This window comes from Loxodonta africana, chromosome 1, assembly GCF_030014295.1.
Source record: "Loxodonta africana isolate mLoxAfr1 chromosome 1, mLoxAfr1.hap2, whole genome shotgun sequence".
Lineage (NCBI taxonomy): Eukaryota > Metazoa > Chordata > Mammalia > Proboscidea > Elephantidae > Loxodonta > Loxodonta africana.
Genome location: NC_087342.1, coordinates 12,455,844 through 12,482,838, shown reverse-complemented (window position 1 = coordinate 12,482,838; position 26,995 = coordinate 12,455,844). Strand labels below are relative to the sequence as shown.

The 26,995-nt window shown below is 40.7% G+C and overlaps 1 protein-coding gene across 1 annotated transcript in view; it reads right to left on the bottom strand.

Moving 5' to 3' along the window:
- Positions 1–440: 440 nt before the first annotated feature.
- SLC15A2 (solute carrier family 15 member 2) overlaps positions 441–26,995 on the bottom strand; it is a 46,591-nt gene continuing 20,036 nt past the window's right edge. The window contains exons 8-22 of the mRNA XM_003412967.4: positions 24,011–24,093; positions 23,532–23,618; positions 23,273–23,362; positions 23,135–23,179; positions 21,896–21,928; positions 19,576–19,664; positions 18,347–18,428; positions 17,113–17,247; positions 15,968–16,132; positions 15,573–15,619; positions 13,862–13,972; positions 12,764–12,860; positions 2,286–2,432; positions 1,581–1,685; positions 441–703 (exon numbers count right to left, since the gene is read on the bottom strand). Of these exons, the coding sequence (XP_003413015.2) occupies positions 527–703; positions 1,581–1,685; positions 2,286–2,432; positions 12,764–12,860; positions 13,862–13,972; positions 15,573–15,619; positions 15,968–16,132; positions 17,113–17,247; positions 18,347–18,428; positions 19,576–19,664; positions 21,896–21,928; positions 23,135–23,179; positions 23,273–23,362; positions 23,532–23,618; positions 24,011–24,093 (1,493 nt within the window). The 3' untranslated portion in view covers positions 441–526. The remainder of the gene's footprint in view (positions 704–1,580; positions 1,686–2,285; positions 2,433–12,763; positions 12,861–13,861; positions 13,973–15,572; positions 15,620–15,967; positions 16,133–17,112; positions 17,248–18,346; positions 18,429–19,575; positions 19,665–21,895; positions 21,929–23,134; positions 23,180–23,272; positions 23,363–23,531; positions 23,619–24,010; positions 24,094–26,995) is intronic.

Below are 26,995 nucleotides of genomic sequence, written 5' to 3'. Positions count from 1 at the left end.
AGCTGACAGGTGAACCACTGGACCAGAACATACCAGACAACAGTTCTTGAGGTTCTTGTGAATAGTTCAACTCCATTACTTTTGAAAACACTTGCAATATCTTTTCTCTAGTATTCTGAAATTTTGCTCCCAACTCAGCACCTCAACAAGTGGGGAGACATCAGTACTAAACAGCAGGTACCTCTGAAAGAATTTCCACGTATGTTTGCATACTCACAGAGACTGATCTCAGTTACATATCTGTCTGTTTCATGGCCATTAGGACACATTAAGTCAGCTTCAGCAACACTGCACAAGGTTTACAGAACTCACTGATAGTGGGGGGACATAGAGTCTCAAGGTCCTGTTCAAAGATGTACTAGAAAGCCCAGTCCTAGAGTCACCTTTATTGTGGAAAAAGTTGGAGATCAGCCCAGATATGATGCTATCTCTCTCACCTAACCAGTGGGAAAAAACAATGTTTGAAGATAGGTAATGACTGAGACTAAGGTCAGGAATTGGGATTGGGACAGGGTTAAGGGAAATGTCAGAGCTTTGTTTTCTTGGTCTCCAGGTTGATCACGTTTCCTTGAATATGAGGAATCTGCTTATCTTCAGGTCCCTGAATGTCCTCTGACTTTACAGGAACATAGTAGTATCCCATGATGGAAAAGAGCAGGCAGACCACCAGCAGGAGACAGGAAAACAAAATAAATTCAGCCCACTGCAGGGAGAAAAAAATAAAAAAGAATGTGATTGTTGAGGTTGTGTGTCACCTTGGCTGGGCCATGATTTTCAGTGGTTTGGCAGTTATGATGTAGTTTGACAGCCCTGTAATGATGCGGTCACCTCCACAATGAGATCTGTTATGAGCAGCCAATCAATTGAAAGGGAGTTTCCCTGGGGGTGTGGCTTGTATCCAATATGGGTGGACTTTCTGGCAAAGCTTGATGGCTTTTGCTCACTCTGGACCCTGCAGCTGGCTCCTGTTCATCTAACCTATGTTTCTTGGGACTTGAGCTAGCAGCTTATCTGCCAATCTTGGGATTCGTTGGCTTCCACAGCCTATTAACCAGAAGCCTGCTGTCTGACCTCCTGATCTTGGGTTTGCCAGCCCCTGCAGCTATGTGAGTCAGGAGAAACCTCCAGCCTGACCCATGGACTTGGGACTTTCCAGCCTTTACAACCATGTGAGCCATTTCCTTGATATAAATCTCTCTCAATATATATTTATAAGCTGCACTGGTTTAGCTTCTCTAGAGAACCCAGCCAAAGACAAAGAAGACTATGGAGACACCTGGTTACTAAAGAAATCTTCACAGGATAAGAACTGGGGAACATATTGACCCAGACTCACCAGTTTATGCAGAGGTTTTCTGGGAATAAGACTGGGTTCATTGGTTTGTCCTTACATGGGCCTATGGTGACCATTATTGCCACTTACATATGTCTATTTTCCTAGCAAAGTCTGGGTAAATCTAATCTATCTCATGGCACAGCACTGGGAGATGTGGGAGGCAGAAAGATGAGGAGAGGAAGAAAAGGAATTTGGGGGAAAAACCATGGGTAGACAAGAGCTCCTGCTTCCCTCAGATCCATACCTGCTCCAGGCTACTGAACTGCGCCACAACAAGCACGATGATATTCCCAAAAGCAACCGTCAATAACCACGCTGCCTGGAGTACAGATTTCATGCTAGAGGGAGCCTGGAGAGGACAAAAATCTGTGAATAAACAAACTCCCTCCACCACCCCCATGACCCATCAATCTATTCAGAAAATTTCTCTCACAAAAGCCCCCAGATTTGAATTTCCCTTACTAAGTTCAGCTATCATGTTGATTCAAGGTGTGGTGATAATGTTAGCAATAATAAATTTGGCTTTTCATTGAATATTTTAATTCATACATCATATAATCTTCAAAATAACCCTAAGAGAAGTTCTATTACTATTCTTATTTTACACAAAGAAAAATAGTGTTTGAAGTTAATTCACTTATTCAAGGTTACACAATAGGTTGTGCAGCCAAAATTTGAGCATGGGTAGTCTGACTCCTCAGCCCTTACTTTTAATCTTCAAGTATCCTTTCCTTTAGCTGAAACAACATAGGGTCCTATGCTGCACTGCCAGGATCCTGGGCGTCAAGATGACTCTTTGTTCAGGATCATTCATATAGAAGGAACCCAAGGCCAAAAGAAATGGAGGTCTTAGTCTGGGTCACATTCCTATATAAGCCAGTGCCAGAATTAAAACTCACCAGCCACTGGGCAATGTTTTTACCTTCACCTTCCACTGGCAAAAACCTACCTGAGCATAAGAAAACTCAAGTCCTGTGACAGAGAACATAACTTCCCCTGCTGTAACCAGGGCATATTGTGGTAGCTGCCATGCAATGGACATTTTGCTGACTGTCATGTCTTCCAACTTCCAGGCCTTAGGACCCTGACTGGTGTTCTTAGTGGGGAAAAGAAGAAATGGGCTTGTCAGTAGTCTCAAGACTCTTGACCTGTAAGCATTCTATGATCTTTTATCCATTCTGTGATCTTTCATCCACTCTTTTTTCTCTGTAGTTTCATTCAGCAATCTCTACACAATTAGTTTTTTTTAAATTCCTTTTGGTAACACTCTAGTGGTACAGTGGTTAAGCACTTGGCTGCTAACCAAAAAGTCAGTGGTTAGAAACCACAAGCTGGTCCACAGGAGAAAGATATGGCAGTCTGCTTCCAAAAAAATTTCAGCTTTGGAACCATAAGGGGAAGTTTTACTCTGCCCTACAGGGTCGCTATAAGTCAAAACCGACTCGATGGCAATGGGAGAGTAACACCACACTTACTCAGATGCCAGAACAATATTTTGATCTTGTAGTTTGGATTCCCACCATTTTGAGCTATTGGGCATTTGGAGGCTGGCCAATATTTTAAATAAATGATGGTATCTGAATTTTACAAACAAAAAAGAATTTTTCAAAATATCTTGGAAAGCATTTTCTTGAGAAAACTTTAATCCCTTATTCAATTTTCTACGTAACCAACCAAGAGGAAAAAATTGATAAATTGTATAGCATTAAAATTAAGAACTTTTCTGCTTTGAAGGATATCAACAAGAAAGTGAAAAAAGCAAGGCAGAGCCAACGTGGCACTATAGACAGAGGCACCATGCCATCCCTCTGCAGCAAAGAAAAGCTAAGTAAAACAAATACGAATGTCAATCCTGGAACCCTAAGCATCAAATGAAGGAATAAATAACTAGATCAAGCACCAAATGGATGAAGAAGCTGATGGAGAACAGGTAACAAGGATAATCACAGAGTGGAGGTCCCTCGACAGAGAAAGCAGCACAACCTTGCCATCTTGGAGCACAGCAAGCAATAACCCTGGACAGGGAGTACAGGAAGGCAAATTCATGGAGTTCCAACAGGAGAAAGAGCAACCAGTAACCAGAAAAACATGTTTTCCCACCCCTCACCCTTCTGTCCTGTACACCACCTCCACCATTTCCCAATGGGCCATGCCACGCCACTTGGCTGGAGAGACGCTGGCTCACTGCCGCTCTGGGTCTGACCCGCCCCCACTGGCTAGCTCCCGCCATGCCATTTTTCGTCTTTCACTTTCTTCCTTTTCTTTCTCCCTCTCACATAACCAGCCTCTGTTCCCTCCTGACAGGTCATACCACAACACTCAGCTAGAGAGACGCTGGCTCACCACTACCCTGGGTCAGCGCTGCCCCCACTGGCTGGCTCCCTTTGCATTTTTTTTGTCTTTCCTTTTCTTCCGTTTCTTTCTCCCTCTCACCTAGACCTGTGCACCATCTCCGCCCCTTCCCAACAGGTGGCCTGCGCCACTCGGCTGGAGAGGAACAAGCTTGCTGCTACCGTGGGTCTGCCCCGCACCTACCTGCTGACTCCTGCCATGCCACTCTTTTGTTTTTTTGCTTTTGTTCCTTTCTGTTCATTCTTTTCTTTCTCCCTCCCGCCTAGCTCCATACATCACATCCCCTCCCTTCCAGTTGGCTCTCAGGTCCGCCTCACCCCCAATTGCCAGACCCGACTGAGCTGCCAGTTTTTTGTTTAATTTTTTTCTTTTCCCTTTCTTCCTTTTTTTCTCCTTCCAACCTAGCCACATATGCCACCTCTTTTCCCTCCCGCCAGACCCAGTCATGCCACCACAGCTGGAGAGCCACTGCCCTGGGTCTGCTCCGCCCCCACTATGCTGCAACTTCCTTTATTGTTCTTTTCTTTCTACCTCCCACCTAGCCTCATACACTACCTCCCACCCTTTCCTGCTAGCCCCCAGGTGCACCCTTCCCCACCCACTGGCTACCCTCTTTTTAAATATCTTTCTCTCTCTGCTTTCTCCACCCAACTAGCCCATATGCTACCCCTCCTTCCCACCAGCCCCCAATGTGCCACCATGGGTAGAGCATTCCTGTTGCTCAGGACTACTGCCACACTAGGCCCACACTGCCCCCGCACCACTTGATCAGCTGCTGAACAGTGGGAAGCGAGTTCATACCAGTCTCTGTCCGACACCCCCGCCTAACTGGTGAGGGGCTGTGAATGCTCCCACACAGCTGGACCAACATCAGGAGGCAGACAGGGATCACCCAGTCTGCCCTCAGCCACTTCACCAAACCAATGTACAGTGAGGTGGGTTTGCCCTGCCTTCTGCTGCCCTGACTGCCCAGCAAGGTAGTGAGAAAAGTCGTGCCCACAAATAAGCTAACAGAAAAACACTCCTGGCCTGCCCAACATAACATATCAAAACAAAACAAAAAAGCAGGGCAAAACAAATGAATGTACAATAAATAAATAAATAAATAAAATAATACCTTAATGTCTTGGGGACAGCAGACAATATCAAAATATACAAAAAAGCAGAACAAGATGACTCCAGCAAGTGACCGAAATAAAGAATTGGATTACTTTCCGGAGGAAGAAAAGGCAGTGGAACTATCTGGTATGGAATTCAAAAGGCTAATATTTAGGATTTTCTAAGAGATTAGGAAAGAAATCAAAGAAGACACAAAGACAAGGAAAAAATATACAAAATCTTGGAAAACATAGACAAAACCAAAGAAAACATAGAAAAAATCAAGGAAACACAGACAAAGCAATAGAAGAATTCAGGAAAATAATACAAGAACAAAACATCAAAATAATAAATAATTAGAAATCATACAAAAACAGCAACTAGAAATCCAAAAGATACATAACAAAATTTCAGAAATGGACAACTCGATAGGAGTCTTTAGGAGCAAATTTGAAACAATGGAAGACAAAATCAGCGAGATTGAAGACAAATCCATGGACAACGCTTTGAGGAAAAATCCGAGAAAAAAATGAAGAAAACTTAAGAATGATGTGGTACACAATCAAGTGCAAAAATTTTCATGTGATTGTAGTTCCAGAACAAGGGGAGAAAATGCAAAACACAGAGAAGATAGTTGAAGATGTTATGGCAGAAAACTTCCCAAATATCATGCAAGATGAAAAGCTGACCATCCAAGAAGTCTTATGAACTCCATATAGGATAGACCCCAAAAGAAAGTCACCAAGACATATAATTACACTTGCTAAAACTAAAGACAAAGAAAGAATCACGAGAGCAGCTCAAGAAAAATGAAAAGTCACTTACAAAGGGGAAACAGTAAGACTAAGCTTTGATTACTCAGCAGAAGCTATGCACACAAGCAAGCAATGGGATGGCATATACAAAACCATGAAAGAAAAAAACTGCCAACCAAGAATATTATATCTTACAAAACTCTTTCAAATGCAATGGTGAAATTATGACATTTCCAGATAAACAGAAATTAAGAGAATTAGCAAAAACCAAGCCAAGCTAACAAGAAATATTAAAGGGAGTCCTTCTGTTAGAGAACTAACATCAGACAACAAGAGTCCAGGACACAGGACAACATCAGCCAGATACCAACCTAGGTAAAGAACTCTCTATAATAAAACAAAGCTAAAAAGACTTAAAACAGGGCAACAGAGACATCAATCTGTAAACCAAGACAATATCAAAGCAATAAAAGGGGGAATAAACAGTGCAAGTATAGAATTTTCAAATGGAGAGGAAGTCAAGGTGATATCGAGTAATAAAAGACTGGTTCAAAAGATAAGGGTAAATTTCAAGGTAACAACAAAGAAAGTTTACAAACCTACTCATCAGAATTAAAAAAAAGAAAAGTATAAAAACTCAGTAAACACAAAATCTACAATTATGAAAGGAAAGAAAGTCCACAAACAAAAGAAACTCAGCACAGGGGAGTAAAAGGAACAAAGAGAATGTCAGCACCACAAAAAAAAAAAAAGGGGGGGGGGCATTACAAAATGACAGCAATAAACTCATACCTGTCAATATAAACTCACAAATTCACATCGGCAATATAATCACACTGAATGGAAATGACTTAAATGCACCTGTAAAGAGACAGAGATTGGCAGAATGGATAAACAAACATGACCTATCAATATGCTGTCTACAAGAGACGTATCTTAGACACAAAGACAAAACTGTATTACAAACCAAAGGATGGCAAAAATGTATCAAGCAAATGGTAACCTAAAAAGAGTAGGAGTGGCAATCCTAATCTCAGATACAATAGACTTTAAGGCAAAATCAACAATAAAAGACAAGGAAGGACATTATATAATGATTAAAGGTACAATCCTCCAAGAAGACATAACCTTTATAAATATCTACACACCCAATGACAGGGCTCCAAAATACATAAAATAAATTCTAACAGCACTGAAAATAGAAATAGACAGTTCCAAAATAATAGTAGGAGACTTCAACATACTACTTTTGGTAAAGGACAGAATGTCTAGAAAGAAACTCAACAAAGATACAGAAAATCTAAAGGCCAAAATCAACCAACTTGACCTCATAAACACATATAGAGTGCACCACAGAACAGCCAAAGTATACATTCTTTTCCAACGCACACAGAACATTCTCCGGAACAGACCACATTTTAGGCCATAAAGCAAACCTCAATAAAATCCAAAACATCGAAATAATACAAAGCGTTCTCTCTGATCACAATGTCATAAAAGTAAAAATCAATAACAGGAAGAGCAAGGATAAAAAATCAAATATATGGCAACTGAATAACACCTTGCTTAGAAAAAACTAGATAACAGAAGAATCAAAGAAAGAATAAAAAAATTGCTAGAATCAAATGAGAATGAAAACACATCATACCAAAACTTTTGGGACAAAGCAAAGGCAGTGCTCAGAGGTCAATTGATAGCAATAAACACATACATCAAGAAAAAAGAATGGGCCAAAATCAAAACATTAGCCCTACAACTCAAACAAATAGAAAGAGAATAGCAAAAGTAGTCTAGACCCAACAGAAAAAGGAAATAATAAAGATTAGAGCGGAAATGAAATAGAGAACAGAAAAACAATAGAATCAACAAGACCAAAAATTGGTTCTTTGAAAAGATCAACAACCCATTGGCCAAACTGACAAAAGAAAAACAGGAGAGGAGGCAAATAACCCAAATAAGAAATAAGATGAGGGTCATTATAACAGACCCAACAGGAAAAAAAAAAAAAAAAAGATCATAACAGAATACTATGCAAACTGTACTCCAACAGATTTGAGAACCTAGAGGAAATGGACAAATTTCTAGAACGCTACCTACCTAAACTAACACAAGCTGAGATAGAAAACCAAAACAGACCCATAACAACAGAAGAGACTGAGGAGGTAATAAAAAAAACTCCCAACAACAACAAAAAAAGCCCTGGTCCAGATGGCTTCACTGAAGAATTCTACCAAACATTCAGAGAAGAGCTCACACTAGTACTGCTCTAACTATTTCAGAGCATAGAAAAGGAAGGAATACTCCTGAATTCATTCTACGAAGCCAGCATAACCCTGACACCAAAGCCAGGCAAAGCACCACACAAAAAAAAGAAAATTACAGACCAGTATCTGTCATGAATATAGATGCAAAAACTCTCAACAAAAGTCTAGCCAATAGAATTCAGCATCGTGTCAAAAAAATAATACACCATGACCAAGTGGAATCCATACCAAGTATGCAAGGATGATTCAACATTAGAAAATCAATCAACATAATCCACCAAATAAACAGGCCAAAAGAAAAGAATCACGTGATCATCGCAATCGACATAGAAAAGGCATTTAATAAAGTCCAACACCCATTCCTGATAAAAACTCTCAATAAAGCAGGAATACAAGGAAAATTCCTCAACATAATAAGAGCATCTATACAAAATCGACAGCAACATCATGCTCAATGGAGAGAGGCTGAAAGCATTCTTCTGATGCCCTTTATCACCACTTCTATTTAACATTGTGCTGGACGTACTAGCTAGAGCAACGAGGCAAGAAAAAGAAATAAAAGGCATCCAAATGGGAATAGAAGAAGTAAAACTATCCCTGTTCACAGATGATATGATCCTATACATAGAGAACCCAAAGATTCCACAAGAAAACCAGTAAAACTAATTTAGCAGTGTAGCAGGATATAAGATCAACATGCAAAAATTAGTTGGATTCCTGTACACCTATATTTGAAAAGAAAATCAAGAAAACAATACCATTTATAATAGCAACTAAAAAAAAAAAAACTTAGGAATAAATCTAAGCAGTGACGTAAAAGACATACGCAAAAAAAAAAAAAAACCTAAAAAATACAACTGCAAGAAACCAAAAGAAACTTACATAAATGGAAAAACACACCATGCACATGGATAGGTAGACTCAACATTGTGAAAATATCAATTCTACCCAAAGCAATCTCCTGATATAATGCAATCCTGATCCAAATACTAACAGCACTCTTTAACGAGTTGGGAAAGTTAATCATTAATTTTATGTGGAAAGGGAATTTTATGTGGCCTTGGATAAGTAAAGCATTATTGAAAAAGAACAACGTAGGAGGCTACATACTACCTGATTTTAGAACCTAATATATAGGCCCGGTAGTCAAAACAGCCTTGTACTGGTACAAGGACAGACACATAGACCAATGTAACAGAATTGAGAACCCAGACATAAATTCATCCACCTACAGCTAGCTGATCTTTGACAAAGGCCCTAAGTCCATTAAATGGGGGAAAAGACAGCCTTTGTAACAAATGGTGCTGGCAAAACTGGACATTCATCTGTAAAAAAAAAAAAAAAATGAGACAGAACCCATACCTCACGCCATACACAAAAACTAATTCAAAATGGATCAAAGACCTAAATATAAAACCTAAAACTATCAAGATCATGGAAGAGAAAATAGGGACAATGCCAGGGGACCTAACATATGGCATAAATAGGATACAAATCATAACAGTGCACAAACACCAGAGGATAAACTAGATAACTGTGTGGTGGTTTCTAAAAATTAAACACTTATGATCATCAAAAGGCCTCATTAAAAGAGTAAAAAGAGAAGCTACAAGCTATTATAATAACTCATGAAAAGGTTTACATGCAGAAGGAAACAATCTTTGATGATTGCGAGGGAAAGGAGGAGTGGGGAGGGCAAATCACTAGTTAGATAGTAGTGGGTAAGTGTTAATTTTGGTGAAGGGAAAGATAGTATACAATATAGGGGAAGTCAGCACAACATGACCAAAGCAGTCATGGAAGCTTCATCGATACATCCAAACCCCCTGAGGGACTGAGTTACTGGGGCTGAGGGCTGGGACCGTGGCCTCAGGGGACATCTAGGTCAACTGGTGTAACATAGTTCATAAAGAAAATGTCCTACATCCAATTCTGGTGAGTAGTGTCTGGGGTCTTAAAAGCTTGCAAGCAGCCAGCTAAGTTACATCTATTGGTCCCATCCCATCTGGAGTAAAGGAGAATGTAGAAAACCAAAGACACAAGGGAAATATTAGTTCAAAGGACTAATGGACCACCAGTACCACAGGCTTCACCAGTCTGAGTCCAGGTCAGTTAGATGGTGCCCGGCTACCACTGGCTACTCTGAGAGGGATGACAATACAGCGTCCTAGAGAGAGTGGGAGAAAACTGTAGAACAAAATTCAAAATTCACAGATAAAAAAAAAAACAGACTTATTGGTTTGACAGAGACTGGAGGAACTTCCAAGACTATGGACACCCTTTTAACTCAAAACCGAAGTCACTCCTGAAGTTCATCCTTCAGGCAAAGATTAAACCCATAAACCCATCGCCATTGAGTCAATTCCGACTCATAGCGACCCTATAGGACAGAATAGAACTGCCTCCTGGAGTTTTCAAGGAGTGCCTGCTGAACATGAACTGCAGAACTTTTGGTTAATAGCCATAGCTCTTAACCACTATGCCACCAGGGTTTCTATGCCAAAGATTAGATAGATCTATAAACCTGGTGGTGTAGTGGTTAGGTGCTTTGGCTGCTAACCAAAAAGGTTAGCAGTTGGAATTCACCAGGCGCTCCTTGGAAACTCTATAGGGCAGTTCCACCCAGTCCCATAGGGTCGCTATGAGTTGGAATTGACTCGACAGCAATGGGTTTTTATAAACAAACTATCATGTATACGAGACTAAATGGACAGCACATTCCCAAAAGCAATGATAAGAAGGCAGGAAGGGACAGGAAAAACGGATGGATGAAAACAGGGAAAAACCTGGGGTAGGGAAGCAGAGAGTGTTGACAGATTGTGGGAATTGCAACCAATGTCACAAAACAATTTGTGTATGAATAGTTGAACGAGAAACTAATTTGCTCTGTAAAGTTTCACCTAAAGCACAATAAAAAAATAAAAATAAATAAAGAATCTAGCTCATCACCCAGCCTTCCTTAGGCACTTTGCAACTGGAATCTATAGAAAGTTACTTAGCATCTGCAGTGGGTTGATTCGTGTCCCCCTAAAAGATATGTCAAGTCATAACCCCTGGTACCTGTGAACGTGATTTTATTTGGAAATAGGGTCTTTCTGGATTAGGGTAGGTCCTAAATCCAATGACTGGTGTTCTTATTAGAAGAGAGAGGTTCAGACATACACAGATGGACGAATGCCATGGGACGATGGAAGCAGAAACTGGAGTGAGGCATTTACAAGCCAAAGGAACACCAAGGACTGGCAGCAACCACAAGAAGCTAGGACCCTTCAGAGGGAGCACAGCCCTTCTGACACTTTGGTTCCAGGTTTCTAGCCTCCTGAACTATGAGAGAAGAAATTCCTGTTGTTCTAAGCAAAAAAAAAAAAAAAAGTGAAAAAATAACTTACAGAATGGGAGTAAACATCTACAAATTATATAACTGATAAGAGATTTGTATCTAGAATATACAAAGAATGCTTACAAGTCAATAATAAAATTACAAATAACCCAATTAAAAATCAGGACAAAGGATCTGAATACACATTTCTCCAAAGGAGAGTACAACCGGCCAATAAGTACAAGAAAGAATGTTCAGCATCATTAGCTATCAACTCAAAACCACACTGAGATACCACTTCACACCCACGAGGATGGCAGTAATCAAAAAGACAGATGACAAGTATTAGCAAGGATGTAGAAGAAATGGAACACTCATACCCACTGGGGGGAATGTAGAATCATACAGCTTTGAAATACAGTCTGCAGTTCCTCAAAAAGTTAAACACAGAGTCACCATATGACCCAGCAATTCCACTCCTATGTAAATTCCCAAGAGAAATAAAAAAAAGTCAATACAAAAATTTATACATGAACGTTCATAGCTGTATTTTTCATAATAGCCAAAAAAAAGGTAGAAACAACCCAAACGTCTATCACGTAAATGGGTGAATTGTATGGTATGTAAATTGTATCTCAAAAAATCATTATAAAAATGTCACAACAAAGAGATCAGGTTAATTAAATTAGTTAATTAATTACTGTATTTTTATGCAAATAATATGCATCTTCTACATTTGTTTGGCAATGGTGCTCTCCTCCTAAGAGGTATTTTCCTAAGCACTGCTGTGTTAATTTTACGTGTTTCTGTTAAAAAAAATCAGCAGAGCGCACTTATGAAAATACCTCGTGGATGGGGGAGGGTGCAGTGGGCAAACAAATGTAGAAGGTGTGCGTTATATGCATAAAAATACAGTAATTAGTTAAAATAAATAAAGCTTTCCAGATTAGTTTCTCATCTTCCCTGTAGAAATGTTCTCTTTTTTAGGCACCATCTTCTTTTTCCTACTTTGTCTTTGATACAATGTCACAAGTAATAAAATATAATTAGAATCAAGATTAACATCCAAATTAAAATCCAGAGGTATCCTGCCCTGGTCACTTTGCTTTTGATGAACCATAGTTAACTGATCCCTAGACTTTTGTGCAGAGATTTAGATCTACTAAATTTTTTTTTTTTAATAGTCTTGATATTTCAAACTGTGATATGTTAGCAGATTAAATTTCCAGGAAGCTAGGGACCCATATAGGGTTGCTATGAGTCGGAATCGACTCGACAGCACTGGGTTGTACTGGGAGGGACCCATATGTGGAGCCTGCCAAGAGGACAAATATTGTTTGTTTTCCTGGGGTCATAACGAGACTGGAGCAGACCATGTCACCTCATACTGACGGCTCAAAATCAATAATGTCTCCCATTCCCCAAGACCCTTTGCCTATTCCCAGTGTTACCTATTTTAAAATCCCACACAGAGACGTCAGTGAGGCTTCTCAAGTTAGTGTAGAACCTGCTACCTTACATTGGACATATGTGATTCTCTCTTGCCAGTCTCCTTTGTCCTCTGTCCCTGGCAAGAGGATGTCAGGGTAATACATGTGAGGGTGAGGAAGGAGAGTGTGGGGTGGCCACAGATACTTACATTAGTAATAACAAACAGATATGCTGCACCAAAGTCTAGTCGACCCAAATTCAGATGAAAGTCCTCCTCTTCTGTTCTACAATGCACTGCAGGGTATCTGGAATGGGAGGAGTTTAGGGGAGAATAAACACCATGGCTTAGAAAAGCACTCCCATCTCCAGGGGAAAGGGTAATCTCATCTCTCTGCTGCTGACCAGAGTGTGAAGCCACCATTTCTCTCTGAAGACAGACGTCTCTAGGAGTGAGCTGTTTCGATGTCAGGTTTCTGCCTCTGATCTGAGCTCTTCACTGAGAGCTTTTTCAGTCTTAAACCTGAATAAAGAAGCTGCAAATCACCTTCTTTTGAGGATCTCAGGCCCTGGCAAGAAGAGGCACTAGTGGTTCAGTAGTAGAATTCTTGTCTTCCATGTGGGAGACCTGGGTTCGATTCCCAGCCAATGCACACATGTGCAGCCACCACTCATCCATCAGTGGAGGCTTGTGTGTTGCTCTGATGCTAAACATGTTTCAGTAGATATTCTAGAATAAGACAGGCTGGGAAGAATGGCCTGGTGACCTACTCCCAAAAATCAGCTAATGAAAACCCTATGGATCACAACAGTTCAATCCCCAACCAGTCATGGGAATGGTGCTGGACCCGGCAGCATTTTGTTCTGTTTTGCGTGGGGTCACCATGAGTCAGAGGCTGACCTGACAGCAGCTGACAACAGGCCCTGGTGAAGTTTCTTCATGCAAGTCTTATGAATTCGTGGAACAGCATAAAACAGGGAACCTGAGAGGATAAGTTCTGAGTAATGAGGTAACAATGGGAAGTACTAAAGGGTAGCAGCAAGAGCCAATAATAAACTTTGTGAACCTCCCAGAAACAGGCCAAATTTTAGCTACATAGAATGGCCTTCACAGCAATCATGACCTCAATATATCTGTGCAGAAAAAGGGGAGACTTGAGGGAAGGAGGCAAAGGTTGAAAAAAAGCAGGAGCCTTCTATACTCACGATTAGCCTAAAGGTACCTAAGTCCCCGAGATGCACGTCAAGAAAGCATTGAAAAAAAAAATTGTTGTTAAAAGTAAAATGTCCAGAAAAGTAATGTTCTTACTCTCCTCTTTCCACAGCTTGGTAAGTGGACACACCATAGGCTTTACCAACATTGAGGGCTTCATCTTTACCCATGGAGATGTTGACATCTTTATGCAAAGTGTTAATAAACCTGAGGGTAGAGACATTATTCACAGATCAGGTTAACCTTCCCAAACAGGTACCTAGTCTCTCTGGTTTACAACTATATCCCCAGTGCCTAGGAGAGAGGGTGGCATATAAAAGACAAAAAATACATAATGTATATTGTTAACTGGATGAATGAATAAATTTTATGTGTAAGAAGAAATCAATAGTCAGCTGTCCTTAACTTTCTCCTTCCTGAGATAGTAACTTTCTGTCTGCTGTACCTTCATCAGATACCTTGCTGGGATAGACACTGTCATGGTCACTCTTGGAAGTCTCAGTTCCCTCACTAATCCATTTAAGTGCATCTAAAGTTCTTTCTTATGATGGTAGGATTCATCAATTAAGACTTTACTAAGAAAAACAAAATAAAATAATGATGTATATATAAATATACGTTGGTGTTTACATAAAACTAGTACCTTATCCTGTTATAAATGAAGTCTGGATTGACTTATGCAAAACTCAGACTCTTAGACCACATTTGACTGGGTTATCATTGTTTCTGGGTTTGTAGACAATCTTGGATCCTTACAGAGTCATCTTTCTAGTCTTCTGAACTGGGGTCCCTAGATTGTCCCCTCAGGATGGGTCATTGGTACATTTCTGTTTTGATAGCTTTTCCTTCGTCTCTGGCCCATGGGATGAGAAGGGCAGCTGCCTCTAGAGTCCTGAATGTTGATTCCTGAGATGATCTTTCACTGACCTAACAGTTGCCCTTTCACCCCTTCTAGAAGGTTCCTATGGCTCTCTGGTCCAGAGAAGTCCTGTATTCACCGTTGTCTTATTTTGAGCAGTTTGTTTCTTCTGAAGCATATTCAGAAGCAAATTATTATTACTTCAGTGAAACTCAGGCTTTTCAGTAAAAGTTTTCCTCGAATTGCTGTTCTCAACACCGGCCACCTGATCTTGATGGCCACAAGCATGTGCCTCTGCCTATTTCATGGCTGATTCCTGCCACGGAGAACAGGTGACTTCTGTGGTGCTCCATCTCGGTACACGGAGAACAGGTGACTTCTGTGGTGCTCCATCTCGGTACACGGAGAACAGGTGACTTCTGTGGTGCTCCATCTCGGTACATGTCCATTGCTGTCTAACAAGACTTCCAAGCTTTACCTGGATTTAGAACCAAGTCTTTTGACTCCGAATGTGTTATCTTTACTACACCATAATGTCTCTATGAGTTTATAATAAAAACTATAAAAACACAGTAACAATAATAGATACTCAACCACCAACAATGAAGGCAGGATCATTTGCTCACTTCTAAACTTCTCTCCAGTGATTACAGAAAGTACTCAGTTACTTCCTGAGAGCACAATAAATGGATACAACTAGCAGAAGGGATTTATGCAACAGAGTTTAGGGGGCATTCGCAGAGACAGGGTCATCTTTGAATATCATACGGGAAAGCAAGCCTATCTACCCTTCCCTGTCCTAGGAAACACCTTCTGACACCCACACCCCTGACACTCTACTGTTCAGGACAAGCAGAATGTGAGACATCTTCATCTGAAGCCCCATAGATCAAAGGAGACTCAAGATCCAAGAGAACAGAAGGGCTTGAGGTCTCCCTGACATCCAACCTCACAGCTGTCATCCCGTTGGTTGTTGTGTGTTTTTCATCCTTCACCTACAATAGAGGAAAGTAAAAATCTGTTACAACTGACACCAAAAAAAAAAAAAAAAAAAAGACCAAACCAAACCCATTGCCGTGGAGTCGATTCTGACTCATAGCGACCCTACAGGACAGAGTAGAACTGCCCCAGGGGGCTTCCAAGGAGCGCCTGGTGGATTCGAACTTCTGATCTTTTGGTTAGCAGCCACAGCACTTACCCACTATGCCACCAGGGTTTCCCAACTGACAGCAGGGAACCGATAATTTGCCATTTTGATCATCAGATCCTTGGAAATTTACTCATAAACCTATTAATCCTACTCTGAGATGACAACTTGGAATCTAAGGAATGCCTCGACCTACCATCAGACTGGAGATATTTTTTCCATTCCCATGAAGGATCAGACTGTACCAATTCCTCTCCCCCACAGAATGCTCAGCGTAGACAGAGAAACTGTGGTATTTCAGGTAGAAGTAAAAATTCTGGCTTTTAGTGTTCAGGTGCAGTTTGGAATAGTGTGGTGTTTTCTGTAGAATAAAGTATATCACAGTCACCTTCCACCCCATCTTAGGCATCACAGTCTCATATAGTGTCCCAGGATGGGGACAGCCTACTCAGATGCTTTCAACATTACCCTTTGAACTAGTAATTCCACTTCTAAGACTCTATCCTAGGAAATGGCTAGAGTCATGCATAAAGATTTACGTGCAAGGATGTTCCTTATAGGTGTATGTCTAAAAATAAAAAACCTAAATACCTATAGGGAAATTTTTAAATAAACTATGATACACCCATGGGATACTACGCTGCCATTAAATCATGTTCTCGAAGATTATCTAAAGACCTGGGAAAATGCTTATGATACAGGTAATGTTAAGAAAAAAACAAACCCAAGCTCAGTGCAACATACAGAGTTGGAGAGCTCTTTAGAAATTAGTTTATTTATTCAATTATACTAAAATGCTCTGATTACCTTTGGGTGATGGAATTACGGATGATTTTTATGTCTTTCTATATATCCCTCAATTTCAACAGTAAATGTACATTACTTTTGTTATTAAAAAACAATATTTTAAAATAGGTATTTTGCAATATTTACATGAATGATATGAAAATATGCAAGACAAACCCTGCCAGAGTACCTGTGAATTCAGAGGCAGTTTGAAATAATGAGAACAACAATAAATTATAACCCATTGAGAGCTTACGGTGTGCCAGATGTGATGCTCAGCTCTTCACATATAACACTTATCAGCCTATGGCATAAAAATTATTGCCATTTTACAGATTGGGAAACTGAGGTTTCAGGGTCTTATATAGCTAGAAAGAGGCAGAACCAGGAATTCAACTGAGCCAGTTTGACGCCATAAGTCCATGGTCTTAACCACTACATTGTGCTGTTACTTCAGCAGGTAAATCCAAACAGCTGTGCTGGCCATGAAACACACATACACACACACACACACACTTTGAATATGTTTCTAGTTCATTTAGGGCCATACCTCACCTGAAAGGACTTGATGGACTCTTCCAACAGAGAACTGTTGTTATCTCCCAGCACTGTCACCTTTACCTCATCATCTGCCAGATTCAAGACCTGTAGGAAAACCTCTTGGGGACCCGCCTGGGGTGGGGCTATTTCCTTAGGACAGAGAACACATGTCAGAATCACCAAGAAATAACCCTTCTGATACAATGAGAACACCTATCACAGTCCTGTCTCTAACTGCCTAGTGCAGCTAGCCAAGAGGACAGTTTACTCCCGAGGAAGAGTATTTGGCTTAGAAGACTCTGAAGGCAATGGCAAGGGGGGAAACAATGAAGCAATTACCAATGCCGGGTAGCAAACTGCATGTTTTTGACTGAACTGTGGCCTCATACTTTCTTTCCAAATAATGGCTGTTCAATCTGTCAAAAGGTATTTGTTGAATGTCTAGCAAGGTGTCACATAAGCTTGTGATGCCCAAGAGATGGCTAGATATCTTGGATATTAGTGTCTGGGAATCCTCTGACAATATACTCTGAATCACTCAGGTGGGAGGTGGGCCTCATTTCGCATTGGACCACTAACCCTTTATCTATTCATTACCACAAATACTTATAAGCGCTTCCTATATAATAGGTGAGGGCAGCGGTGGTTCGGTGGTAGAATTCTCGCCTTCTGTGTGGGAGGCCTGGCCCATGGTCCTCGTATGCAGCCACCACCTGTCTGTCAGTAGAGGCTTGTGTGTAGCTATGATGCTGGACAGGTTTCAGTGTAGCTTCCAGACTAAGACAGACTGGGAACAAAGGTCTGGTGATCTGCTTGCAAAAATCAGTCAGCGAAAACCCTGATCACAATGGTCCAATCCTGTTGTTCATGGGGTCACCACGAGTCTGGGGTTGACTGGACGGAAGCTAATAACAACATATAAGAGGTACTGTGCTAAGTGGCAGGAGTCCCTGGGTGTCCCAAACAGTTGAGAGCTGGATTACAAAAGGTTGCTGGTTTGAGCCTAACCAAAGGTCCCTTGGAAGAAAAACTTGGTGATCTGCTTCCGAAAGGTCACAGTCATGAAAACTTCCCGGAACATACTTCTCCGACACACATGGGGTTGCCAAAAGTCAATTCGACTCAACCGTAACTGGTTGGTTTCGGTTTGTGCTAAATGCCAGGGAGTCAATACGGAACAAGACAGAGTGGTGAAGAAGATAGATACGGTTCTGCCCTCGTGGAATGTAAGCTTTATTATAATACTCACATCTGTTTTTATCTCTACAGCTGCAGCAACTGCAAATGCCAGGCATGCCAGGATCATACCAACAGCCATTTTCCTGATTGATCTGCAGAGGAAAGGGAGAGACAATTATATTTAAACTTCATAAAGGATAAAATAACTCCTTAGCCAACTAGTAAAGGCCCTTCCTGATTTGGTCCTAATTCCTTTTCAAAGTATTTCCTAGAGCTCACCTTCACACATCCTTCTTCTTCCCTCTACTTAAGCCACATTGAACTACTCTTCTCTGTGATGTACAATTTCTTCCCACCTCTACCTTTGCTTATTATGTTCCTCCTATCCGTTATGCCATAATGACCAAATAATGGTAATATGGCTCAGATTTATTATTTACAGTATGCCAGGTGCTGTATAAAAAGCTTTACATGCATTACCTCATTTTCCTATCCTTGGGAAATCTCTCCAAGCTTTGCCAGCAGGAAGCACTCTCCTCCTTCTCTAAACCTCCCTGGCACTTTGATCTCTTCCTTTCTCAGGGTACTTAGATATTCTACCTTGTGAAATAATGGTTATGCAGGCATATGCTCTAGCTCCCTTACTAAACAGTAAGCACATTGAGGGCAAGATTTGTGCTTGATTTACATGGCACTTGGTGCTGACTTCAATAATATCTGTTCAGTGACTGAGTAAATGACGAAAGGCCATTTCAATATGGCAACTTGGTCATCAAAAGGAAATTATTATTAAATCAGTGATGAGAGGAGGCTTGAAACACTCCTCTGTCAAATTTTACAAAGAATAACACTTCTATTTAGAACGGGAAAAAAAGCAGTAATTAGGAATAAGTCTATCCCCACATCTGCCAGGTCTCCTATTTGTTTCGTAGGACAATGGAGATTTAAAGGGATTAATTGCCATCAAAGTCTTTAGACCGTTTTAAAAAGGCTGCATTCAAGAACAAAGCAACGAGTTGGTTTAAGAGCCTAATCTCACATACTTTTGACTTTCTGTGACACCTGGACCTACTCCCTCAACATGGCACAGCTAGGTCTGCAGTAATAAAAATCACTTAGATCTAGTCCCCACCCTCCAGTATATTAACAGGCACTTAGTCTAACACAGACAAAATGGAGCAGACAAACGTGAAAGCAAAACCGATCATCACCAAGTAGAAAAGTACTAACATTGAATCTTTGTCAAACTGAGCAAAGATTGAGCCAGTTTGGAATAAGAGAGGTACAGTGAGCACTTACGAGAAGTTAATTCCACACTTGGAGATCAGACGATAAATGCAAATGTCAAACAACGGGATGAAGACAAGAACCAGAAGAGGGTTTAGCACCTGTAACACCGTAGTAAGGAGGGCTAGTTACAAGTGTTCTATCACTTGCTTGTATACTCTCTCACATCACACATACTTTCATCGTATTACGTACAGAATGATCCCACATCTCCCAGGCCCTTTACACCCAAGACCCTATTTCCTTTATATAACACCTTTGCTTCCGAATATTACAAGAGGCCAGTTTCATTCTGAGCTAAAGTTTTTTTGCCAATCATATTGGTAGCTCTTTCCTCCCATTTTCATTTATCTTCCTCAGCACCATAGTCCAAGGGAAAATGTCGTGGCCAGGAGAAAGGAAGGAGAGAAGGAAGAATTGGGGATGGTTGAACAAGAGAATAAGAAAAGAACTGGGAGTCAGCAATCAACAGAGATTCTGACTTCATTGCTCACAAAACAAAGCTTTAAACTTTTGTTGACAATATTTTCACTATACCACCTTGGCATGGAAAAATTCCAATGCTTATAGTTTATTTTTTATTTATTGCACTTTAAGTGAAAGCTTACAAATCAAGTCAGTCTCTCATACAAAAACTTATACACACCTTGCTATGTACTCTTAGCTGCTCTCCCCTGAGACAGCACACTCCTCCTCTTTGTCCATTCAACCCACTCTTGTGCCCCTCCGCCTTCTCATCTCGCCTCCAGACAGGAGCTGCCCACATAGTCTCACGTGTCTACTTGAGCCAAGAAGCTCACTCCTCATCAGTATCTTTTTTTGTCTCATAGTCCAGTCCAATCCCTGTCTGAAAAGTTAGCATCAGGAATGGTTCCAGTCTCGGGCTAACAGAGGGTCCAGGGACCATGACCTCTGGGATCCCTGTAGTCTCAGTCAGACCATTAAGTCTGGTCTTTTCACGAGAATTTGAGGTCTGCATCCCACTGTTCTCCTGCTCCATCAGGGATTCTCTGTTGTGTTCTCTGACAGGGCAGTCATCTGTGGTAGCTGGGCACCATCTAGTTCTTCCGGTCTCAAGCTGATGTAGCCTCTGGTTTATGTGGTCCTTTCTCTCTCTTGGGCTAATATTTACCTGTGTCTTCAGTGTTCTTCATCCTCCTTTGCTCCAGACGGGTTTAGACCAATTAATGCATCTTAGCTGACTACTTGTTAGCATTTAAGACCCCAGACGCCACTCATCAAAGTGGGATGTAGACCATTTTCTTAATACACTTTGCTATGCCAATTGACCTAGATGTCCTCTAAAACCATCGTCCCCAGGCCCCTGTCACTGCTGCTCTGGCCTTTGAAGCATTTGGTTGTATTCAGGTCATTTCTTTGCTTTTGGTTTAGTCCAATTGTGCTGACCTCCTCTGTATTGTGTGCTGTCTTTCCCTTCACCTAAAATAGTTCTTGTCTATTATCTAATTAGTGAATACCCCTCTTCTTCCCTCCCCACCCTCGTAACCATCAAAGAACATTTTCTTCTGTGCTTAAACTTTTGCTTGAGTTCTTATAGTAGTGGTCTCATACAATATTTGTCCTTTTGCAACTGACTAATTTCACTCAGCATAATACCTTCCAGCTTCCTCCATGTTATGAGATGTTTCACGGATCCATCATTGTTCTTAATCGTTGTGTGGTATTCCACTATGTGAATATACCATAATTTATTTATCCATTCATCCGTTGATGGGCCCCTTGATTGTTTCCATCTTTTTGCTATTGTAAACAGTGCTACTATGAATATGGGTGTGCATATATCTGTTTGTGTGAGGGCTCTTATTTCTCTAGGATATATTCCAAGAAGCGGGATTGCTGTATTGTGTGGTAGTTCTCTAATGCTTATACTTTACCCATGTGGTCTCCTTGGAACTGGGCAGGACCTACCATATTTTTATGCAAATAGTACATGCCTTCTACATTTGTTTGCCAACTGCACCCTCCCCCACGAGGTATTTTGTAAGCGCCCTATGCTTAATTTTTTTTACAGCAACAAGTAAAAAAAATTGGCACAGTGGTGCTTATGAAAATATCTTAAGGCGGGAGGGCGTGGCTGGCAAAAAAACAGAAGGCACACATTACTTGCGTAAAAACACAGAGTATTATTTAACAGGGGATGTTAAGGTGAAGGTGTAGGCTCAAGGAGAATGTTCTTATCCTTACGCTTGGCCCTCCTCAGCATACAAGGAGAAAAGCATCAAAATATTATTATTATTAATCTTAATAACTACAAGTAGGTGTTTAGATGAGGACAGAAATAGATCTCCATGGCTATGGAGAGGAAACTTACTTGCATCTGGTCAGGCTGAAGCACAAAAAAACCCTGAAATATTATAATAAATTATATTTAGAGTATGGCAGAAGATGAGAAAAGCCTAGATCAACAGTATTGCTAAGTAGCAGGTGATACACATATAAGAGAAAATCCATCATGTCTTTGGTTTGAGAGCACTATCTTGCCTGTCAAGGTATGTGCTGATGGGGAACAGACTGGAGATAGCTTCTGGCTATGTCTGCTGAAGACAGATGGGCCTAAGGAGAATATTCTTTTCTATGATTATGCTTTCCTTAGCTTGAGAGAGAACTGAAAACCAAACCCATTGCCGTTGAGTTGATTCCAGCTCATAGCCACCCTACAGGACAGAGCAGAACTGCCGCATAGAGTTTCCAAGGAGCGGCCAGTGGATTTGAACTGCTGGCCTTTTGGTTAGCAGCCGATCTCTTAACCACTATGCCATCAGGCCTCCAACAGAGTTGGCGTATTCTGTTAATCTCAGTGACTGCAGTTGGAGATGGTAGTGTTGAGAAGGGAAGACATTACGGTTAGGGTGAACACTTCCAATCCCAGAACAATGTTTCCAAAGTCATTCTCCAGGGGTTTTCAAGAGGACCACCCTAGTAAATCCTGAACACCCAGAGGAAAGGAAAAAGTACAATCATATCTGACAGGCTCCAAATGGATTGGCTAATATGACCCCTGCATTATCCCACTCTGCCCTCTTCACTTCTGAGAAGAAAGAAAAATAATGCAATAATCTAGGAAGCAGAACAATTGAGAGCAGAGATGGTACCTTATTTGAGTGAGCCAAAGCATGGAGATAGGAAAAAGAGAAAATAATGTTCACAATTTTCCCATCCTGCATACAAACTATCTCACTTCCAGGTCCTCTGCTGTTACTCCTGCTTGAGATGGAACCAATGTGTAGTAGAGCTAATAAAACCTGTCTTCGCTGTACCCCAGGTCTGGGCTTAGATGGGAAAAACAATCACTATCCCAGGTCTGTACAACTCTCTTTGCTGTACTTTCAATACTTCCTTGTATACACTTAAACATTTCCCATCCTTATGCTGATTTCTAAAGACAAAATTCTAGCTGTTATTTCTACACTAGCTTTCTTTATCTTTGCCTTCAGGCTAACAGTATCTCCCTAATGATTTTATGTAAGTTTTCAGGCAAAAACAAAAATAAACTTTCTTAATATGGATAATAAAGAAAATAATAGACTTCTAGGGAGACTTTTCTACTTACCAAATTCCCATCCATCCTGGTGGCTTGCAAAGTCCACCGTGAACCCTAGGGCCAACAGATGCTGTTATCAGAAATCCCTTTACTGTGAGGGAAGAGGCTGGGAGAAGGAGTAGCTCTCAAGAGAAACACTCCTCTTACCTGCTGATCCAAGAGAGCCCAGAACATGGGCAATGGAATATAAAGGAATAGTATCCTGGTCAGTGCTTTCACATCCATAATGAGCTGTTTCTGCAAGAAGGAGAAGAAGGAACAGACCAAATTGCCAGAAGTTCCACACATGGCTTTCTTGCTTAGAGGAAGAAGTAAGAGAAGAGGCTAAACGCAGAAGGAGGGCATCAGTTTGAACATTAGGAAAGACTCCACGGAGCCACGAGATGTTTCTACAGTTCCAACTTACCGGGTATTTCTCAGCTGCCCAGTCCAACCAGTGCTGTCTCTTTGGAATGTCCCCAGAACGATTCTTGAAACGGTTGGAAATAGCAAACTAGGGAAGGGTATGGATATCAGAGGAAAGACAAAGAGAAACGATCCCCCGTCTTTTCCAATTCATTATCCTTTCCCTCAAACACACATGCTTTGGGTCACTTACTCTTTGATCTCATGAGCCATTGAATTTCAGACATAGTTTTATCTCTCCTATTTCCTGCCATATATAAATACACTTCAGAAGATTTTTTTGACAATTAAAAAAGTGGTTACATTATTTTTTTATTTAATGGTTGAGTAGAGGAACAAAGGAAGACTGATCTCAGCTTGGCAAAGTTCACTGAAGTAGAACAAAGGTCATTGGGAAAAATGCATACCCATGTTTGAAGGCCATACGCTCATCATAGCATCTCTGACCAAAAAAGTCAGGTAAACAATTCGTGGACTTACCCAGACACATTTGGCAACTTGAGCCACTATGTTTCCTTCAGGTGGTGGTTTTTTGTACATCTTGCTTCCCATTGTAAACACAACTGCAGTAGATACACAAATGAAGTGCTTAATGTTTCATTTAGCATATTAAGTACATCAACGCTTAGGACAAAGAGTTGGCACCTGAGAGCGACTGGTAAATTTCTAAAGAGAAGATTGACTTACACTTCCTGATTTTGGAGTTATAAAAATTATGAGATCCACCAGAAGAATAAAACGGTCAATTGTTAAGGAAGACATCTGTTCATGCTTTCATGTAATCACAGAAATGGAAGCCATCTTTGACTCATCACTCTTCTTTCTCCATCTTCATATCTGATATGTTACTAACTTTTTAAAAATTAATCCTATCTCTTCAATTTATTTCCTACCTGCCCTCTCCTTTGCATCAAAACAGCTACCATTCTCGTCCAGGGCCTCACAACTTCTAGCCTAGACTATTAAAATGGCCACCAACTAGTCTGTCAGTTCCTGGTCTCTCCCTTTTCTAATCTGATGCCAAATTAAAACTTTCTTTCCAGGATTTATCTAATAAATCCAAACTCCTGGCATAAAAGGCCTTCCCAAATTCACTATTATGATGATGGCTATTCTCACCATCACCTGTTGAAGGTTTACTATTATATATGTGTTAAGCATTTACATACATTAGATAATTTAACCTAACAAAATATGTACTAGTCAACCCAGAAGCCCCTCACAAGAAAGGCCTGGTGACCTATTTCCAGGAAAAAAAAAAAAAAAAAAACAGCCATTAAAACCCCTTTGGAGCACACAGTTCTATGCCAACATACATGGGGTTGCCATGAATTAGAACAGACTAAACAGTATCTGGTTTTATCTCCATTTTACACACAAAGAAATAGAAGATAAAGGCATTTGTGCAGCTTGTACAAGCTCGCAGAGCTTAAAAGTGCCAGAAATTAGATTTTTGACCTGAGGCCTGTTTGACTAAAAAAATCTGTGCTCTTAAACACGCATCTCATTCACTTATTCTTGCATCGTACAATATGCTGGACACTACTGGGAACACAAGTGAAAAGACACGGCTCCTGTCCTCAGAGGAACTCATCTCAGCCTACCAATTCCCACTTCATGTTTCATTATTCCCCATTAGGTACTCTATTCTCTAGCCACTATGTACCATTCCTACAAAAAAAAAAAAAAAAAGAAAGAAAAAAAATCTATACCATTTGTGTTTTTTATCTCATTCTGTCTCTCTTAACTCACATCTTTATTCTCTACCCACATCTCCACAGCCAATTAAGGAGCCCTGGTGGTACAACGGTTAAGCACTCAACTGCTAACGGAACGGTTGGTGGTTAGAACCCACTAGCCTCTCCACGGGAGAAAAGACCTGGCAATTTGCTCCCACAAGGATTTCAGAAACCCTATGGGGCAGCTCTACTCTGTGAGCTATGAGACAGGATCAACTTGACGGCACATAACAACAAACCATAGCTAATTATAGGTGAATTTTATGTCCTTATTTTCCCTTTTATTTTCTTTTTCCAAATTACCAACAATGAGCTGGTATTACTTTTATAATTAACAGATAGTGTTATTTTTTTCGTTTATTAAATTCAATTAAAATCAATGGGAAGACTCCATCTTGGTACCCTCCCAGACGTACATACTTTCTTCCTTAATGGATTTCCCAACTCCAGTAAGGTACCCCTTTAGTAGATCCTCTGCCAAAGATGCCTCTCTTAGTAATCAGTAAAACAAAACAAATTGGTTGCCGTTACGTCAATTCTGACTCATAGCGACCCTATAGGACAAAGTAGAACTGCCCCATAGGGTTTCCTAGGCTGTAATCTTCAGGGGAGCAGATCACCCAGCCTTTTCTCCTGTGGAATGGCTGGGTGGGTTAAAACTGCTGGCCTTTTTGGTTAGCTGCCATAGCTCTTAACCACTGTGCCACCAGGGCTCCTCAGTAACCAGAGGCATTTCCCAATATCTATACACAACAGAATGCCCTGAATTTCCTTACCTTTTTTCTCTCCTTTAACTTTCTGGTACCCTGGTGGCACGGTGGTCAAGAGCTCAGCTGCTAACCAAATGGTTAGCAGTTCAAATCCACCAGACGATCCTTGGAAATCCTATGGGACAGTTCTACTCTGTCCTATAGGGTTGCTATGAGTTGGAATCGACTCAGTGGCAACGGGTTTGGGTTTTCTTTTTGATTTTTAACTTTCTAATTTCTTCATTATTCTCAGTAAGTTTCACTCTACCGCTTTTTCTTCATTTGTCCTCTCAGTTTTCCCAAAGCTTCTCCAAATATCATCTTTTCCTATAACACCATTCATTCTTAACTGTTGATAAAAATGATAGAGCAGGGAAAGAATGCTGATCCTTTTGAAGTCAAGTGGGAAGATAGACAGGTACCTAGACAAGAGGAGGATTTTGGATAGGAAACAGATTGCTCCTGAGACTAAAAATAATCCTAGAAAGAAACCATAAAACTTCAGTAATGCTGGTCACAATAGTGACACCAAAAAAAACACTGCCATTGAGTCAATAGCGACCCTGTAGCATAGAGTAGAACAGCCCCATAGGGTTCCCAAGACTGTAAATCTTTACATAAGCAGACTGCCACATCTTTCTCCCTCAGAGTAGCTGGCGGGTTCGAACCACCAACCTTCTGGTTAGCGGCAGAGTGCTTTAACCACTGCCCCACCAGAGCTCCTAATAGTGACACAGGAATGATAAAAGGAAGGCTCTGTAATCAACTCTACAAAGTCACTCTTCAATTTTAAAGCCACTTAACTAAGGAAGATGAGCAGAGACTTTGAGTTTCTCTATTATCTCTTCCCTCTAGTAGATGATGTCTTCCACTTCAAGGAAAATAGAAGCTGTCACATGGAGACTGCCTCAACTTCCTGCCACCAAATTTTCAAATTCCTCTATCCACACCTATCTTCTCCTCTCTTCCATTAGAGT